The following is a 20,654-nucleotide window of genomic DNA, read 5'->3' as shown; positions in this document are numbered from 1 at the left end:
TTACCAATTTGACCAGTGTGCCTGGAGGCAATTTTCTTTCTATAGGATGCCAGGTAACAGCTGGACAATGTTTAAAGGGTATATTAAGAGGCAGATTTATTAAGGGTCAAATTGAAAATTCTAATTTGAATTTTATAATTTTTTTATGGTCAAACTCTCAAATTGTGAATTATTCAAACTCGATTCTCAAATTTTAATTCAAATTCAAATTTCGGGATTTAGCAAACTCTAGCCCTTTAAAAATTCTAATTGGATTATTTGCCACCTAAAACTTGCCGAGTATATGTATCAGTCAATGCGAGAGGTCCAGGGACCAATTTTTTCAGAGAATAAAAACTCAAATCGAATTTAGTCTAATTCAATTGAGTCTGTAAAATTTGTGCAAGTTTTAGATATTAAATTTTTTTTTAAAATAACCCCAATTGAATTTCGAGTATATTTGAATTCATTAGAGTTGCTTTACAAAAAGTACAATTAATATTAAGAAATAAATATTAAGTTGAAGAGAGTTAAGACGTAAGAGATTTGTGCAGTATGCACATTGCTCAACAGCAAAACCTACACTGGGGGGTAAACTCTTTGGAGGAACATCAGGGTGCAAGATAATTAAAGATAACTGGTTTAACTCAGTAGACTGTTTTTGTTAAATTGTTGTAAATCTATTATATGTACTATATTATTGCAGTGCACTATAAAAGTTTTCAGCACTTAATAAAAAAAAGTATGATGATGGGCCACTATAACAGGGCCAGTAAAGATAATGTTCTGTGTTTGCCCAGGCCATGCTGTTTAACAAAACTTTAATATTTAGCATTAACAATATAATTGACTAATTTAAAAGGCATGTGTTTTCAATTTAAATCACATTTAGAAAAATAGATAGGAGACCACAGAATGCCATCTGACACTGTTTTATTTGTCTATCCATTCCTGACACCTTCCCGCATCATTACTTGTTCCCCAGCTTATTCAAGTGCTGACTGCTGGCACACATTCTCTATAGCTGTATCACATTGTGCATTTTCCTCCAACTAGCTCAGGAATGCTTTCTTTAGAAGTAAATGGAAAAGTATCTGTTTTTCTAGTACTTTTCTATTAAGCAAGATGAAAAAACATGCAGCGATGATGTAACAGCATATTTGAAGCAAAAATATCTCTATACTTGAAACAAAGTGCCTTATTTTGACTAAATAACTGTTTGTACCCAATAGTTTCATAATGGCAGAATAATGGAGAGATCAGTGTGTGCCTTAGTTATAGCTCATGCTAAAAACAGGAGCCAGATCAATTTGCATTATGCTTTATGTTTATTATCCATGCTAAAAGCAATTATTGAGAGTTAAGATTATTGAAATTCTGCATTCTGCACACCCCTAATGGATTGACAAATCCAGTTTAGCAGGGCATGTAATGATAATGGCACAATCCAGATATTGTAAATTTACTATTTTTTGCATAGAATCCTAGTCAGTATAATCAGTATTAAGAAATACTGCATGCTGGAAGGCACTGTCTTTTGTTTGCTGCAATTAAAAAGAGACCTTTTCCTTTCAAAAAATATTTGCGCATAATTCTATTGTGATGCCATTTCATATATTATAAGTATCAATGCTGTTGGAATCAGCCAATTTGCCTAGATCTCTGCTTTGCATACAGGTCTACCATTCTAAATGTGTATGTATTCCATCCTGCGGTCTCCCTGGTCACTGGTCATCTCCATGTATATTTAGCTCTGTAGTAGTAAGTAGCTCCCTTTACCTTGTGAACACATATGCATCCCTCCTTACCTTTATATACTCAACTTAAAAGTCTTACAAATTATTGCCTGCTTGTATACAGTATGTTCCAGCATCTTAAAGCTAAGCACACAAGAATAAGGACAAGCAACTGATCATTAAAGGGTAGTTCACTTTCACAAAACGTAGAGCTTAATTTAAAAAAAAAATTGTACAATCTTGACTGCAAAATGGCTTATCTCCTTTAGGTGGAAATTATTAAGAAATTATACATTTTTCATATGTTAAATGAGGAAAAATCCACAATCTCAAATCTGCCATGACACATTAAACAACAGGGCACATATAGGGGAATGTAATAAAGTCAGTAACGGAAAAACTATTCGCAATGCGAAAAGTTATGCCTTTGCACAAACAAATTTTGCTTTGCGTGAGCTTAATATAGCTTTTGTGAACCCGGAAACTGTTAAGCAACCACTTCCGACAGTGGAAAACCATTTGCACATTTTATAGTTAGCGCTAATGTGCAGTAAATGTAATAAAACTTACTGAAAAAGTCGTTATGTTTGCTCCTAAAGAATATGACACCTTCGAGCACTTTTTAAGAGTGTGCAATTGAAATTCGCAATGCGCAATTAAAATTCGCAATGCAATAGTAACAATATTACATTGCAAAATGTGGATTTTTATTCTTATTGGAGCAAATTGTTTTTCTCTTTGCGACTTTAATAAGCTTTTGTTTGAAAGGACTGCTTTCTATTACCCCACTTAACAAAAAGTTCTCCAGAGTTCTCAAGTTAATTAAGTCAACATTAAAATCTATTGGAACAAATGATAGATAGTGGAGAATGAAAAAAGGCAACTAGAAACTACATCTATGGTTTCCATCTTGATAAATTTAATGGTGTCCCTATACAGTATATTCACCATGAAAAATAAAAAAGAATGTTCATGTTTTGATAAATTCACTCCCTAAACTGTTTCAGTGACATAACTTGTACATTAGGGGGCGGATTCGCTAACTTCGAGTGAAGGATTCGAAGTAAAAAAACTTCGAATTTCGAAGTGTTTTTTGGGCTACTTCGACCATCGAATGGGCTACTTCGACCTTCGACTACGAGTTCGACTATGAATCGAAGGATTCAAACTAAAAATCGTTCGACTATTCGACCATTCGATAATCGAAGTACTGTCTCTTTAAAAAAAACTTTTTTAGTTCGCCATCTAAAACCTACCAAACTCAATGTTAGCCTATGGGGAAGGTCCCCATAGGCTTTCCTAAGTTTTTTTGATTGAAGGATATTCCTTCGATCGTTGGATTAAAATCGTTTGATCGAAGGAATAATCTGCGCTAAATCCTTTGACTTCCATATTCGAAGTCGAAGGATTTTAATTCCCAGTCGAATATCGAGGGTTAATTAACCCTCGATATTCGACCCTTGGTGAATCGGCCCCTAGTTGTTGCTTTTTGTCAACAGCAGCTTTCTGTTCTGAATTCTAAAACCTTCCATCAAACACAATATTTTTTACCAGTGTCCCGTTTTGTAATTATGTTTTTTAATTAGAGTAGAACCCTGCTTTTACATCACCCAAGGGGCTGAGCAAAATGAATCTTAAATTCGAGAAAACATACATTTCAGGAAGAAACAAATGCAGCGTATGAGAGCGGGACAGCAAATAGTTGGCAAATTATCTGGGAAAAAGCTATTTGGGGGACATAAAAAATCAGTCTTCTACTGTATAACTACTTATACGTTTTTATAATTGAAATCGGAAAACTAAAGCAACATCTGTTGCTGAGCAATTGTTACAATCTTATACTTTTTTACTAATTTTATACTATGTGTGTGTCTGTGTGTGTAAAAGTTGAAGGGGGTCAGAAGAATTGTTTTATTACCTATGGAACCACATATTCATTATATTTTCTTGCCAACAATTGGAACTACTGCCAGCAGCTCAGTTATATTTTGTTAGAATAATCTGTAGCTAATTTTAACTACAATTCCTTGCAATAGCTGTGACCCCCTTGACAGCACTGTGTACACTGACTTATTATTCTAAGTAAAGGGTATTCCCAAGTCTGAAAGATGCTCCATTTAAAAATTTCATTTCAGACTTTATGCATGGCTGCAGTCACTTAAGCATATAAATGCAAATACGCAGTAAGGGACCTGGGCAGAATTAATTTTGAATTGATATACCGTTATATGGATAAACTAAATTGTAATATAAGAGATGGTGCTTTTTTCTACTAAATCCACAAAAAAAACTTTTATGTTCTCGCTAAGTCCATCTTTTTTATGTTACAGGGACTTTTGAATGGATTAATGTATTATAGACCAGATGATCCAGTAGATTATTTGGAAAACTGTTTGCAGAAAGTGAAGGAATTGGGAGGCACAGAGAAAGTAAGATGGGACACTTTTGTAGGCCCTGACAAGAGGAATTTACCCCCACTCAATGGTGGACAAACTAGACGATCCTTTTTCAGAAATGGTAAGGTACAAAAGCAGCATCCATGGTGTCCATATATGTTTATTGTCTGTTTACGGTAAGTAGAGGATAACTAGTAAACAAATCAAAAATGTGCAACAGCAGCATAGCTTTGTTGTGAGTTGCAGTCAGTTTTCTCTTTACCATTAGGTTACAGAGGCAGACAACAGTTGCCTGTATCATCTAGCCACACTGTCAGCTTCTGCTTATTGGACTCAATTGTGCATTTACTGTAAAGAGGAAGTTAGTTGTTCTCAAGGCACATTAAGCATTGCTTAAATATCACTAAGTTCCATTCAGGAGTTGGACACTTCAGGCATTCTGAGTTTGTTTTAGCGTTTTGGCTTTTTGATATATTGTCTTGTCTCATTGTCTTATTCTTGTCTTGTGTGTTTGCTCTTTTTTCTAGTGCTGTCTAGTCTGTTCTCTATTCTGACCCCTATTATATATGTTGTCTTACCTTGGTTGGCACTACTTCATATTGTGTTTTTCTCACTGGAAATGCTGGATCAGGTCTCCTGTCTCTGGCCACATCTCTCTTACCTATTCTAGTAATATCTCCTGTTATTTCCACTTTTTCATCCCTCCAGACACATTCCTGTTTTCTATTTGTGATACACATTGATGCCCTTGTTGGTGCTTTGGGAAACTTGCCCTTTACAAATTGCAATAAAATCTAGGTAGTGAAATGGCTAAACTCTAAGCCAGGGGGCTGATATAGAACTAAAGCATGTGGTGACCAAGTTCTCTGCATGTCATGTGTGTTTGAATTGCCATTTTATGTGTTTAATATTAGCAAGCAGCCGCAGTGTGGACTGAATAGTTATGAGCATTAATTAAATGCAACTTTGAGCTGGGACTTTTACAAAGTGCCTTTTAAATATGGCCACTGATATTTGATAAATACTGAAGACACCCTGCAGCATAGCATGGAGTACAATGAATAATTGACTTTAGAAAATAACAAGGTACAAGGGAGTTAAAAGGCTAGAAGATATCGCTTACAGATTATAAACGAACTCAGCAGTTCTTTGGTGAGTTAAAATAGTTTTAAATGATGTTTATATGCCTTGGAAAGTTAGGCATTTAGTGGATGAATGCCACTAAATAGTAAATCAATATCATGAACACAAATATTGTTGAAGAAATTAACCCTTAGGGGCAGATTTATCAAGGGTCGAATTTCGAAGTTAAAAAAACCTTGAAATTCGACCATCGAATTAAAAATTAAAAATATCAAATTCGAAATTCTTTCAACAAATTTGGCAATCCTGCAGTCGAATAAATATTGTGCGATCGAACGATTAAATAGTTCGAATCAAACGATTCGACTGATTTTTTAGCGATCGATCAAAGGATTTCTATTCGACCAAAAAAAAAAAAAAAGACCAAAGAAAAGTGCTGTGGAAGGTCCCCATAGGCTAACATTGCACTTCGGTAGCTTTAAGTATGAAGTCAAAGTTTTTTTTTAAAGAGACGGTACTTTGATTTTTTACTTCGAATCGCTCTAATCAAAGTCAAATGGTCGAATATAACCTATTCGATGGTTGAAGTACCCAAAAATTTACTTAGAAATTCAAACTTTTTGAAATTCGAACATTCACTCGAGCTTAGTAAATCTGCCCCTTACTGTAAGAAGAATGTGAACTATGCTATTTAGTTTCTCACATTAATGTTCAGTATATATTGTAGAATAGTTCTATACTGATATCCTCCAAAAACTATAAAAACAATATTATTTCTTCTCTCCTCAAGTGATACAGTGCACATTAAAGGTGACATTGATGAATATACGATTATAATATTTTTAATTAAAATTGGTCACTGATAGAGTTTTATGGCCCTTTTAAGGGCAGATATTTTATATTTCTATAAGGGCTCTAACATAGTATGTTATTAAATGTTACTTGTAGCATACAGTAGTTCAAGATTTTCCATTCCACTGCAGATTGTGTGTGTGGAAAGGTGTACATTAAGGGGGTGATTATTCTGCCTGGAATGTATGGCAGACAGTGGTGTTGGGAACATCCAAATCAGCTTTTCAAAGTTATTACATGCAAGTAGTGCAACTATCTGCCATAGGCAGGGCATTTTCTCCTCCTACTGGCCAATGGCTAAAAAGTACTAATTGATCAACTCCCCAAGAAGACCAATACCTTTAAAGAACCTACTTCTTCTTTTCCATAGACAAACTAAAATTAACAGCTGTCTTTAACACTATGATGGACAAGCAGTAGGCACACATTGTTCTGGTCTAGCAGAAGACATGTTGTGTCTAGGGCTGAGAAAACATTAGAAGGATGACTGCAATTCATACGCCCTCATTGTAATGGATATATGTATTATGTTATAATTGGTACAAAGGCTAAACATTCAAATACGCCTTTTTGGTCTACATCTTGAATGTCTAAATAAGGCTAGAACCATTGTATCTATTGGTAGCTTTAGAAACAAAGACACCTAAGTTGCCTGGACCAAGGCAAGACCAAACCTAGCAGACCCTGTAGAGCAGTAACAATGGAATTTCCAAAGGAATAGGCAGTACTGACCTGGGATTTGGCCAATTTCAAGAATGGTGCAAAAGAGCGGTCACATATTTTAACACCTCTGTACATAACTAATTATGGTGAGTAAAAGAAATTTATTTCAAAGTATAAGAGATGCTTTGACTAAGTAAGCCTTTTACCACTCGAAGAGAGTTTCACTTAAGTCTTACTAGTATACTTGGCTGCAGTTGTTCAAGTGGATGAATGAAAGGTTTCCCATACTGCAGTTGCTGTACTAATCATTTTAATAAGGAATGTGTTAAATAGATGATTTGGCATCCCTTCAAAAACCTCTTAATCTAAACAAGTAAAGGATTAAGCAAAATTAACATTTGATACCTTTAAATCTTGACTTTACATTAGATCAACTAATCAATAACAGCTGGTCCTGTTAAAGCTCCACTACACCTTTTTTATTCTCCATATGGAATTGCATAATGGAAATATTAAGGGTGATGGAATACGAGCTATATTCTCCACCAGGGTTTTCAAACTGTCAGATAAGTGCCCAAATCCCACACTTCAATACACATTGTAATTGTGTTCATTTTCATTGTTGCTGTTTGCTAGCAGTAATCAAAACATTGTGTTCCAAAGCACTAATGAGTGGCTTCTGTACTGACACGTCAGGGGACTAAAGTTGTAACATTTTACAAATAGGATTAAACTAATCTCTTGAGAGATTTACTTTAAAGCAGAGGGGATTATTGCAAACACAAAAAAAAATACTGAGTTAAATCACTAAGACATTAAAACTGTATCCACAGATAATACACCCTACTAATTGTAGCCTTCCTTTAACTGAATATGGGTTTAGCATAATAACAGGAGAAATAGATTAAAATATTGATAAATAAAACATATATTACTTGCTTCTTTTGTAATTTAGTGATTTTCATTCTTTTTCAGTTTTGCCGGAAGGAGGTAATTTCCCTTACCGTCGCTATGATCGATTGCCACCAATTCATCAGTTCTCCATAGAAAGTGATACAGACCTCTCAGAAACTGCAGAGCTGATTGAAGAATATGAAGTCTTTGATCCTTCCAGGCCTCACCCAAAAATAATACTTGTCATAGGTATGGTGGAAATACATAAGTCAGTATTTCTTTTTTGAACATTCAGGATTTTTTTCTGAGTTACAGTTTCAAGGACGGATAGATTTGTCAATGGATTTGTCTTCTGCAACTGCTAACAAATCAGTTTGCCTTTAGCAGCTAATTTAAAGGGAAGCTATCTCAGAAATGAAAATTTAATACAAGCTTCATCTCATAAAAATCTTTATAAATACAATCAATTAAAAATGTTGCCCCCTTTCTAAAATAATCAAGTTACTCTTTACTATCTCCATCTCAGCAATTTATCTCTCTTCATGTCAGCTTTTGATTGAGTGGTAGGGTTAATGCATAATTTTTTGGAGGGGGGCTCCCTTTCCTAGCAGTTCCAAATCCAAATAACTGATTCTAGTACAAACAAAATCTAACAAAATAACTGACCCCAGCACAAGTCCTGCATTAAAAGTTATAGGATTTCTGGTTATTTTTAAAGCGTGAGCTCTAATATATCTTCAAGGCAAAATAAGGCCCCCAAATTAGAAATCAGAAATCGACTCATAGATATAATCCAAATCAGCAATTACGATTATAATCTATATAAACAATGAGATGACTGTTTTAGGATAAATGGCTGATGCGGAGGTATTACTTCCCATCATAAAGAATAATTAAACTGTGTCAACATCACTCACCTGGTCTCCAGGGCTGCTTTTTAATGTCTTGTATTGTCTTTTATTCTTTCTGCATGCAAATAATGTTTGTATGTATGCTATATATAAAAATTGTTGCACGTCAGAATAGTTGCGAGCATAAAATTGTTGCGCAGCAAAATTATTTGGACGGCCATTGACTTTAATGAATTTGGACCAAATAGTCACGCCTATAAAAATTGGCGCTCGCATCAAAATTGTCACGCATCAAAATAGTTATGACTTCATTGCTTTTCACAAATTTTTCAAAGTTTTGCGAATTTTGCGAACGCCACAGGTTCGCCCATCACTGATAATACTTAAAATACTGCAACAGTATTACTAATAGGCAGTCTGTAACTGTATTGTGCATTAGATAACAGGTTGCACACACCTTTTACATTACACCATGCATGGGTCTATTTCAAGGTACAGAGAGTGCTAAGAAAGCTGGATGCTGTGAGATGCTTATTATTGTTTTGAAAAGCACTGATGCTTGTAAATAAGGCAGATAAAATGGTAATGCATCTACCCCTCCCCTCACTTCTACCTGCACTGTTGCCATAGTACAAAAATGTATAAATAAAGCCTTTTCTAAAATTGTCCATGTAGATGCGAACTACTGCAATTAAACACATTTGCAGAGCAATGATTAAAATGCTGAGAACGGAAGTTTCCTGTATGGATGCCAAAATCAGTCACACTGCTTCTATACTAGATTGCTAGCTCTTACTACCATAGTTCTGTGTCTTAAAACAGGTTTCTATGTACCTGTCATTGTTTGCCTCTTCACCAAATTAACAAAACCAAGTCTATGGGATATTTCTGACACATTATACATTAATAATGCTAGTGTTTAATTTATGAGCAATGCTCCTGTTTATAGCAGAATTTGGGTTGTTAGCATAATTCTCAGATAAGATATTTTTACATTGTTTTATAAAACAACCAGGGCCAGATTTACATAGCAGGCACTCCTAGGCATGCTATTGTTCATCGGCCTGTCCCCTTCCTTTTATTCAATCAAATTTTCATCATTGGGACCAGAGCACTGGACCTCCTGTGCCTCCCCAGTGTTTCAGAACCAATGTGGGTGTTGGGCAGCATGCCGCCCCCTAAAATCATGCCACCCTAGGCCCGGGCCTTTGTGGCATGATTGTGCTCAAATTCGAGCCTGAAATCAAACTTTGTATTCCTTAAGCTAAGGAGAGTATAGCCTGGGTATAACTACACAGGACGCAAATCCTGCAACTGCAGGGAGCCCTGCAACGTAGAGGAATGAGTAGAGCACTAATTAATAAGCAGCCTCAATATAAATGGTTAAAACTGTTTCTGACATACGGATTAACTTCAACTCTAAAAAAATAAAGAAGTGGATGCTTATGCGCTGAAGACAAATGCCACTTTTGTGCCAGTAGGTTAACAGTCAGTTTCCCAAAAATAAAATATAGCATTTTCTCCACAATGAGGAGTGTTTTTTAGATTTGTTTCCCTTTACCCTTTTGGCCTTAGCTTTAATGCCTGTCTTGCATAATCAAAAGAAATAACATATAGCTGGATTTAGCCTACACAGAACCACTTGGGTTCAAAAATATATAATTCTTTACAACTGTTTTGCATCTGTTGTCACATGATTGATTACACCATCAAATAAGCTTGAGTAATGCAAACTATATTGTCATGACTATTAAAAAATGCATCTGTTTAATTAGAAAGTCTACAAAACATGACACCATCATTTCGTTGACTGTAGGTGGTCCTGGCAGTGGAAAGGGAACTCAGAGCCTGAAAATAGCAGAGCGATATGGCTTTGAATATATATCAGTGGGCGAGTTGTTAAGAAAGAAGATCCACAGCACAAGCAGCAACAGAAAATGGAGCCTAATTGCTAAGATAATAACAACAGGCGAATTAGCACCGCAGGTACAGCCCAGTCATTTATACAGTTCACTTAACCTTAACTCAATAAAGACACTGGCAGATAATGAATGGCTTTTCTCTTCTTTCTCTTCCATGTGAAAGGAAACTACCATTACTGAAATAAAGCAAAAACTAATGCAAATGCCAGACTCTGAAGGCATCGTTATAGATGGATTTCCTCGAGATGTAGCTCAGGCTCTCTCCTTTGAGGATCAAGTAAGAACAATCATCTTCTCCTTTTACAGTACCTGAATATTACTTATATGATCTAGACAGAATTCTGATATGTTAATGAGATAAACCATGACACAATCTACTGCTATTTCTTTACCTTTTAATGTGCCAATTTAACTGCAAACGATATTAATTTGTGACATACATTTTCTATAAATAGTCCTTGATCTAAGCACTGTCAGGGCCCTATAATAAGACATGCAAGGTTTGCTCCACTTCTAATAACCTATAGCAACCAATAAGCAGGTTACAGTTACTTGAACAAACATCTGTTACTATGGGTTACTAGTCCTTGACCAAACTTTTCATGTTATTACATGCTATTACTTCCATATGAATTTTGAGGAAACATGTCTGAAAGTTCCTTTCAGCCATGTTAAAGGGAATGTAAACAATGTTTTCTCATCCACATTTTACATACCTTTAAATCACAGTATGCACCAACATTTTAGCAGTTGCTTATGCATGCTGGGAGCCTTAGTCCAAGGTTGTATACTTTAAAGGAGAACTAATCCCCCCCAATAAGAAAAGCCCCATCCACTAATCTAGATAGTCCCCTCTCCCTGCTTCCTCCCCACAGAGCACATTATTCCAAAACATGTCCCTGAATATTATGCTCACTTATCCATGCAGACTAGCGCAGCGGAGCTCATGGGCACCATCTTCCACATCTTCGGTCTTCTTCAGATCCTCTTCCTAATTTTCTGAACATTTTAGCGCATGCGCAGTTTGCACAAATAGCAGTCTGGCTCCAGCTGCGCATGCACCAAATAGCTCAGTCAGTGGTGCTTACAAGAGAAGACAGAAGATGCGAAAGATGGCAGTGTAATGATTACAGTCTAATAAAGGCACAATAATACAATGATATTTGAATGAAATATAACAGAAAGATGTCTGGCATAGGTAAACAGCATTCCCATTCATTAATATTCCTGCATCTGTAATTCTCTTCTAAATTAGAAAATTACAGGTGCAGCGAGAAAGCTATTTAGAAGGTTTAAAAACACTTTTAGGTATGTTACTGCATGTAATTCCAGAAAAAGGCTCAATCAATCAAATTGCGAATTTCCTTTCCTCTTGGTCCAGAAAGAATGTATAAATTGAGGGGAGAAAGGAAAATTAAAGGACATTTTATAACCTATGTAAAATAATGTATAAGCAGAACTTTCAAATCTCCTGCTCAAACTTTGTAGACTCCCTCTAATGGAAAAAGTTGTTCACGGACATGTTATTATGGAATATTTGTGACTTTAGATCCTGTAATGTCAGACTCAAACAGTAGGCCGAGACAGAATGATTAAAACGAAGAAATTCTATATAAATAAGCAATCATTTCTATGGACTGCTTTTCTAAATATACATTGGGAAAACAGGTGGAAATAATTAAGAAAAAAAGTAAATGTTATTGTGATTCTTCTTTAAATGGCAACCAATAATAGTGTTTGCTGCCCAGTCAGATAGGTGGTGGCTGTTTAGCATACAGTTGGCTTTGCCATTATGTAACTTGCTGGATCTTCTCTTCGTAATGTATGCAATACTGAGCGTGCAAGGAATGTCAAGATTTTTCAATTTATTTTCAATCTGAAAAAGACATGATCATGGGACATTGTTGGAAATTGGGTCTCTTCTTGCAGAGAAAATGCATTTGTTACAATTTGCAATAATTGGTCTCTCCACATCTTGAAATATGGTAATGTTCCTGAATGTCTGACTTGTGTTTCTTTAGCATTATATATATATAGGTAACCATTACCCAATGTATATCCCAGTACAAGAAACTTCATTATACAGTATAAGGTATGGTTTTTAACTGGTTTTAATATATTTAGATATTGAGACAAAAATATGTTTTAGCTGAAATAGTGGAGGGAGTTAACAGCATATATTCTGAAGAAATCACAGTTTAAATGAGCAGGAAAGCAGAATATTGTGTCTTATCCAATTTTGTGGTACATTAAGACACTTATATAGGAAGCGAGCTGTGCCGAGATCATTAAATGCATTATTTATTATACTGAAAGATGTTTTGGGATTACCCTAGAACAGCTGTTGCCTGCTATGCATCAGAAGTCAAAATCTGTGAGGTGGGAATAGGAAGGGCCCAAACCAACATGCTGAAGGTATCTAACCTGTAGCCGTACAACTGCTATGTGCTTAATGGCAAGTGTAGTACCCCCAACACACTGGAGAACTGTCTCATTGGTAATATAGTTTTCTCAGTGTGACACAGTTTCACTAGCACCAGGAGACACATCCACAAAATTGGTTGTTCATATTGATGTTTCAGGAGGTTTATGATGTGTTTTGTGTAAAACAAAAACTGCAGTGAGTACAAGTAAACGTGTTTTAAACCTGCTTACTACCAGTCTGGAGTGTTATGACCTCTGTGTGTCTGTAGATGAGATGTAATTATTGTTATCGACATGGGCTTCCTTTAGAAGAGAAAATAGTTGCATGTAGGAACCATGGAATTCAGTGAAGTGACAGAATAACATTTATTTTATTTTTTGTTATTAGAGGTATGGGATCTGTTATGCAGAAACCTGTTGTCCAGAAAGCTCCAAATTACTGAATGGTTGTTTCCCATAGACTCCATGTTATCCAAATAATCAGATTTCTTAAAAATGCTTTCTTTTTTCTCTGTATTAATAATACATTGGACTTGATCCACACTAAGATATAATTAATCATTTTTGGAGGCAATACCAGCCTACTGGGTTTATTTAATATTTACATGATTTTCTTGTAGACTTAAGGTATGAAGATCCAAATTACAGAAAGATCCATTATCCGGAAAATCCCACGTCCCGAGCATTCTGGATAACAGGCCCCATACCTGTATCAATAAACTTCCAATTGTTAGGCATTTTATTATGTCTGCAACCAAACTCTTTTTCTGAGTGATGATTATTTTGCAATCTGATACAGAGAAATTACAGTTAGTAGGAACATTAACTGGTCAATTTAACATGATAAAAATAATAGAACCAGCTTGCTGTCAGCTCATAAACTTGTACAGTTGTACATTCATAGAGGATTAGGTACATTACTTGAGAGTTATTCTGGCTCTTCACTGAATGGCATTGTTTCTACATGTTTTATGACTCCTGAAACCATGTAGCAGAAGTCAATAGATTACCGGACCTGGAGGGGAACACACTACATTATTTCTTGTGTTAGAAACAAAGAACAGAAAGAGGTAACGCAAAAGGTGATTGTTGTTCAATTACATTAACATTTTAAAACCACTGTTATGTTTTAATTAACAGAATGCAGCACGGTATAGAGTTGCTTAAAATTTCTTTCATTGCCCTAAAGCATCTTTTGGTTGAACAGCCCCTCTAAAATCTTCCCAAATATTGGAGTGAGAGACAGTGACAGAAAGTAGGGGACACTGAGTAACAATATAGAAGAAAGAATGTTGCACTTGTGTTCTGGGCTGGCGTTAACTGGGTTGTAGGAGTTCTGTGTTGCATCTCAAATGACCCTGGGCACAGGCCTTCAGATGGGGCTATGCAAAATTGGACTTCATCTGCATTACTTTTTGGTACCCAGTGAGACCAGCTGGATGCCACACAATAGTAGAAAAATGGGAAAGTATGCTGGTGTGTGTGTTCTAGGTTTGAAGGCTTGGAAAAACCTACTAGGTGTGAATTATGCAGTCTTTACCACTGTGCAAGAAAGGCAAACAGCAGAAACTGGTTGTGGATTCCTTCTCACTCTTTTCTAATTGCTTTATGGATTGTAATGCAGCTCATTATCTACATGAAGCTGGTCGCTCTTCAGGTGTTACAAATAAGACAATTGCAGCAAGTTTCTCCCACTGTATAAATTCTGGTCTGATCCTGGTCCTGGTTATAGGTATTGTCTGTTCCTCTCTGGTTTGTGTTGGCCTGTTTGACTTTTGCCCTCTGGCCTGTGACCCATAGTTTCTTATTTCTCCAAGTCAACCCTATGAATGTTCAGTCTTGCCTAGTTATGTAAGCATAAATGGTTTGGATGGCTCTTCTGCAACAAAGAAAACATATAAGAGAGAGGCATAAGAAAATTGTCACAGAAATGCTGCAGTGTCAACAGTTAGTTTCATATGAGTTATGTGTGCATCTAAATGCATTATCAGGGGGTTATATAATAAACTCGAATGAATCTCTTTTTTTATGAAAACAAAGTCGATCAAACTCAAAAACCTTCCACGAATTTAAATCATTTACAAATAATTTGTCTCAAAAAAATTGGAGCGACAAAACAGCACAACAAAATCGAGCATCAATTCATATGGTACGATTCACACTCTGAAGATTTTATTGCATTTTCACGCCAAAAACTCGACTTTTTCGGATAATCAGACAAAAACCCAGACTTTATTGGATTATCCTGCGCAGATCACAATGTCAAGAAACAATTTCAGGGACATCTGCCATTGACTTCTACATGACCTTGATAGATTTGAGATGGTGTATATTCGGATTTTAGCAGCTTTGGGGTTTGATAAATCTCTAAAAATGTGAGTTTTTATTTTCCACAAAAACAGTTTTCCCCCTAAAATCCTTGACCAGAAAAAATTGAGGTTTAATAAATGGGCCCCTAAATGTCATTAAAACAGTTAAATGTACCCTAGACAAATTGGAATTATAAAAATATTCTACATACACAAAGGTCACTAAAAGCAAAGTAAAAAATTGTGAGAACAGGAAAGGAATGTGGTGGTCTTGGATATTCACTGTGTGCAGAACATTGTGTGGCACTTTCTGATCATTTTACATTTCTGTCTTGTGAATCAATTTATATGAAGCATTCATGACTCTAGTGTGTGACAGCCTGTACAGTGATTAATTTTGATGAATTCTGTCAGCACAGGGCCTGAAATTATTTCAGATTAGGAAAAAATTCCATCTTTGTGTTATACCTCTTATGGAAGCCCAAGTTACAGGATAATGTACATGCCATTTCTAGCACAGATTATACTGTTGTATAGTTAGGAAATTATGTTTTATACTAGAAGTTTGTTGTTAGTGATATCTTGATTGTCTTCCTACAGCCCTGGGGATTCTTTAGTGATAGCTAGTGATCAGGTAGGCTGATCGAATAATGGGCACTTTTTAGTGGGTCTGGGCTCCCTACAAGAATGGGGTCTGCCTCTATAGTTACTCCAGTGCCTCTATAACGTTAATGCCCAGGTCTCCTTCCTCAGATCATAAAAGTAGTTGTGTGTAGCTTATGATGCTGGGGCATGTAATATGGAAAAACTGGCAAGCCACAGGTTGATGTAGCTTTTCTGTGTTAATGCCAAGAAACAAATCTAATAATTTGTGGGAAATGTAGTCACGCAGATCCAAACATAACATATACCGTGCTGTACATACTGTGCAGCTATACTTTTATAAATATTTCATTTTTTGAATATGTTTTGAAAGTTGAAATCCCAGAAGAAGAGATCATGATATGACACTAGAGTATTTCTGTGCACAGCTGCCCAAGGGGGTAGTAAACAGGAAAGTAGAATGTACATTAAAACAACCTTGAAACTGACATTAAAAGATTAACTCAGTTGTGGATTATGCTTGGGCTGAGGGTTTAAGCCTGAAGGTTAGCTGAACCAAGCTCTACATTTCTGGGGATTTATATTTTCCTCCCAGTAATCAGGTATAACCAGCAAATAATACCAAATGGATGTGCATGCATTTTCCATATGGATAGGCATCAGTATTAAATGTTAAGCTTAAGGAAATAAATTGTGGACATAGTACCAAGAATAATAGAAATAACTGAAGTATGTCTGTACAACACAAGCATGAATTACATACAGTAGCTGCATAGTTCATTTCGATCGAAAATAGGCACTTTCCGTCAAGTTCAATCCATCCATGTGATCCTTAAAGGAGAAGGAAAGGCTAAAACTAAGTAAGCCTTATCAGCAAGGTCCATCTAAATATACCAGTAAACCCCCCAAGTAATGTCCTCTGTCAAAAGAAATACTGCATTTCTTTCCTTCTATTGTGTACTCATGGGCTTCTGTATCAGACTTCCTGCCTTCAGCTTAAACCTCATTGCCCTGGGCAAGAGCATGCTCAGTTTGCTCCTCTCCCCCCACCCCTCCCTTCTCTACTGTAATCTGAGCCCAGAGCAGGGAGAGACTCAGGCAGGAAGTGATGTCACACCACATTAATACTGCAGCTGCTATTCTAAACAAACAGAGAGTTTCTAGAGCTTTTTACTCAGGTATGGTAAAACATTCTACAGAATAAATATAGCATTCCAGCTTGCCCTATTGCAGATAATCTATTGGCAATAAAATGCCTTCGTAGCTTTCCTTCTCCTTTAAAGCATCACTGACCCACATTAGGAAAAAAAAATATACGCTACTCTCTGTTGATACATATAAACACACATATATATTTAAAAAGACATGTATAATAATAATTATGTACACACACACAAACATGTATGTACACACACACACCACACCCCCCCCCCTAGAAAAAGGCAAAAAAAACCAGGTGCTGCCGCAAAAAGTAATATCAGCATAAAGAACACGGAACACTCATGGGATTTATATGCAGAGCTTTAATGGTGTAAGTCACACCACAATAAAATTTTTAGTGAGTGGAAACAGGATCTCTTGCAGTATTTCCTTGTATTTTGCACATTCTTCCTTTTATATTAAGACACAGTCCTTGCTGATGAACAGCCGGGAAATGTTAAAATAAAATATAAAACTTGCTAATACATTAAGGGGGTTATTTATCAGTCCGAATTTATCTCAATATTTTCTGCTACATACTCTGATCAAATCTGCTCGGATTTTTTATGCTTTTTTTAGTATTACATTTTCCCGAAAATTAGCTTTGCGGGAAACATAATCAGATTTTCGCAAATTTTACGGACTTTTTCACCTGAGTTTCACGATTTTTTCGGTAAAATTTTTGGGGTATTGCCGAAACCCAGCTCACATCAAAAAAATCATTGGGACATCTCCCATTAACTTATATGCAACCTCGACAGGTCCGAGATGCCTGGTTTACAGATTCTGACTTTTCCATCCTTGGGGTTTAATAAATTCCGAAAAATTTGTGATTTTTTAAAAGCCAGATTTTATTAAAAAAAAATCAAGAATTTTTCGTGATTTTTGCATTCAGAATTCAGTAACTTAACCCCTTAGTATTTTTCCATATTATGGTTAGGCATATATATATATATATATATGTATATATATACAAGTCAATAGCACATTTTTAAATTTAGGTTATCTTCTTGTTTAGTGCCTCAAGCATGAACATTTTGGACTTTTGTTTTATTCAAACAGAATAAACTCTATGTTGTAATTTCAAAACTATTTATTGCATTAGGTTTGAAATATAAATGTTTGCTTATTGTAAACTTGGATTCTCTTCTGAAAAGTGTTAATTACATGTAAATAACAGCAGAATCTATATAGGCTCCCATAACTCTATGAATATCTATTGCATATATTTAAACTGTGCATCTTTTATTAATTCACTGGACCCCCCCAGCAATCGCCCCTAGTTCTGACTACCCAGCACATCAAATACTTCAAAATAATAGGGATATGTGTAGAATTTTATTATTTTCAAGGGGTTGTTCTCAGCGAAACAGTTTGCAATTGTTCTATATTTTTTTTACATTGTTTAGCATTGTGTTCATCAGCTCTTTGTAATTTCACCAGCTATATGGTTGCTATGTTTAAACTGACCCAGCAACTAAAAACCAAAATATAAATAAGAGATGCTCTGAATAGAAAAATAAGTAATAAAACATAACAACATAAAATTGTAGCATCACAAAGCATATTATTTTGGCTTTTGAGGGTCAGTGACCCCATTTCAAAACCAGAAAGTCCAGAAGAAGAAAGTAAGCTATTCAAAAACTATAAAAATTAAAAATGAAGACCAGTTAAAATAGCATTAAGAATAGGACATTCTATAAAAAACAAATATTTAACATAAAGCAAACTACTTAAGTTTAGTCCTGTAAATCTCCTGTTCAACAAGAGGCCAATAAATAAGGTTAGGGTGTAAAATAAATTGCTCTATTGTTTTAATAAAAATGTTGTGACAGTGTGTTTGGAAAACCCTGTCTTTTGGCTAGGAAGTGCACAGAAAAATATGTGGCTTTTTGGTATTTGAAAGGGTCTATGGGTTGACTACAGGTTGAAGGTTGACTCCTAGCTATATAATTCATGGGCAAGTGTGTAAAAGGCTGCTACACATTTAAAGAGTTGAAAACTGAAAACCATTGCCTGTGTGATGCTGCACTACACCCTGTGAGCTCCTAGGCTATGCCCCCTGTTAACTTCTGGGAAGGAGATTAGGAAAGCCTGGAAGATGAAAAGGAAGGTACATAATAATCTTTTCCCTGTTAATATATACAAATACAAAAGATAATGTTAAAAATTACTTTACAGAGACTATGCAAGTACAAGGCTTATTTTAGCAACAGCTCTTAATTTGTACTAGCAAATGGGTGTAGGATTTAGCAGCATGTAAGTGAAAATAGAATTTATTAAATTAAAGGAATATTACAAAAAAGGTGGTCGATATGTGAGCTGGTAGCTGGGGTGATAGTCTGTTCCTCAGTAAAGTTAACACTTTCAATGTTGCAAGACCTGTTTGGTGCCTTGAAAGCAGTAATTAGGATAAACAGCTGTCCAGCCCTTGGGCTTGATTCTTTATCTTGGACATTCTTGGATTAGAGAGATACTCAGAGGTTTCCAAAGATAATACCGTGTGATGCATAAAATGAAGCTTTAAAATCTGAATGGGAAATGTTCCCAGAGTAATATGGCATGCTGCCATTTCTATTCTGCTAGTAAATCTATTATGTTCTGGTTCAGTGAGGCTTAATTGGTGTTTAGTTCATGGCAAGAAGGTTTGGTTTTTATGTCTGGGTGACCTAGCTACTACTGTATTTATAGGATCTGTCTCTCATCATTTCAGTGTTCAAAAAAACTTTGTTTTTTTTTTTTGCTTGAATAAAGAAAACCCTTTAGTAATTTTGATGTAATTTTGCATCTAACTTTTTTAAAGTTGAGCAATTCCATTTCACAAAAAGAAGTGTGTGCTTATATATGTGTACCTTTCCAATCAGAAGCCTTTCAATTACCCCTTTACTTGATTGTGCTGGGATCTGGAGGCAATAACATAACTATCAGCACTGGATTCTGTGTTCAGCAGTTTTCAACATGGATTCACATTGGCGAGTGTCCAGAGAGCCCCCATCCCTGTCTGGAGGGACCTAATGATATCTCAGAGCCCTGCTTGGCAAATAACATGTGTCTGAGGACAGACAGCTTATAAATGTCACGGTCGGCCCCCTATATTCAGAAACAATGCTAAGCACCCTGTTCTCGGCTCTTGCTTCTGCCTTTAACAGCCGCCTTCACTTCGGCTAATCTGATGCCGCCAGGTCTTATTAAGAGAGGTTTTCAATGAGCAAAGGGGCACGACGGTAATGCAAAGTCTTTGGGCAGAAGGTCGCGGTACAAGGCGTAGGCAGAAAGCGTAGTCAAATCAGGCCGGGTCAGGGCAGGCAGAGTACAAAAGGAGTCGGTTACCAGGCAAGGGTCAGGATACAGAAGTCAGAATCGTCCAAAAAGCTATACAGCACAGAGGCACCAGGAGACTCATGAGGAACAAATCCTATAACAGGCAATGATCTACAGCCTGAATGCGCCTTTTAAATCATTTGAATTACGAGCCATAAGCAAGTAAGCACGCCAGTGTCAATGCGCATACAAATTGCGGAAATGCACACGCCCTAAGAGACTGGCAGTGTGGATGAAGAGGAGTACTGATTGTTACAATAATGTATAAGAATGAGGTACAACACATTCTATATATCATGAACAGAACCCATGGCACCTAAAATCTGTTGAGCTTTTTATTTTTTTGTCATGGAAAAAAATATTAGCAGGAAGCATAGCTTTAGTAGCTGAAGGCCCCTTTGAGAAAGTATTCTCATTTCAC

The 20,654-nt window shown here is 36.0% G+C and overlaps 1 protein-coding gene across 2 annotated transcripts in view; it reads left to right on the top strand.

The window, feature by feature from the left end:
* Nucleotides 1-20,654, top strand: part of LOC108714198 (adenylate kinase isoenzyme 5) — a 130,738-nt gene that overhangs the window by 12,845 nt on the left and 97,239 nt on the right. For both annotated transcript variants that reach the window (XM_041590340.1, XM_018258186.2), the window contains 4 exons: nt 4,046-4,232; nt 7,685-7,852; nt 10,271-10,440; nt 10,540-10,653. In XM_041590340.1, coding sequence (XP_041446274.1) covers nt 4,046-4,232; nt 7,685-7,852; nt 10,271-10,440; nt 10,540-10,653 — 639 coding nt within the window. The remainder of the gene's footprint in view (nt 1-4,045; nt 4,233-7,684; nt 7,853-10,270; nt 10,441-10,539; nt 10,654-20,654) is intronic.

Source organism: Xenopus laevis, chromosome 4L, assembly GCF_017654675.1.
Source record: "Xenopus laevis strain J_2021 chromosome 4L, Xenopus_laevis_v10.1, whole genome shotgun sequence".
In the NCBI taxonomy this organism is placed as follows: Eukaryota; Metazoa; Chordata; class Amphibia; order Anura; family Pipidae; genus Xenopus; species Xenopus laevis.
Note: the sequence above shows the minus strand (reverse complement) of the source record. Positions and strands in the feature narration are given on the sequence as shown.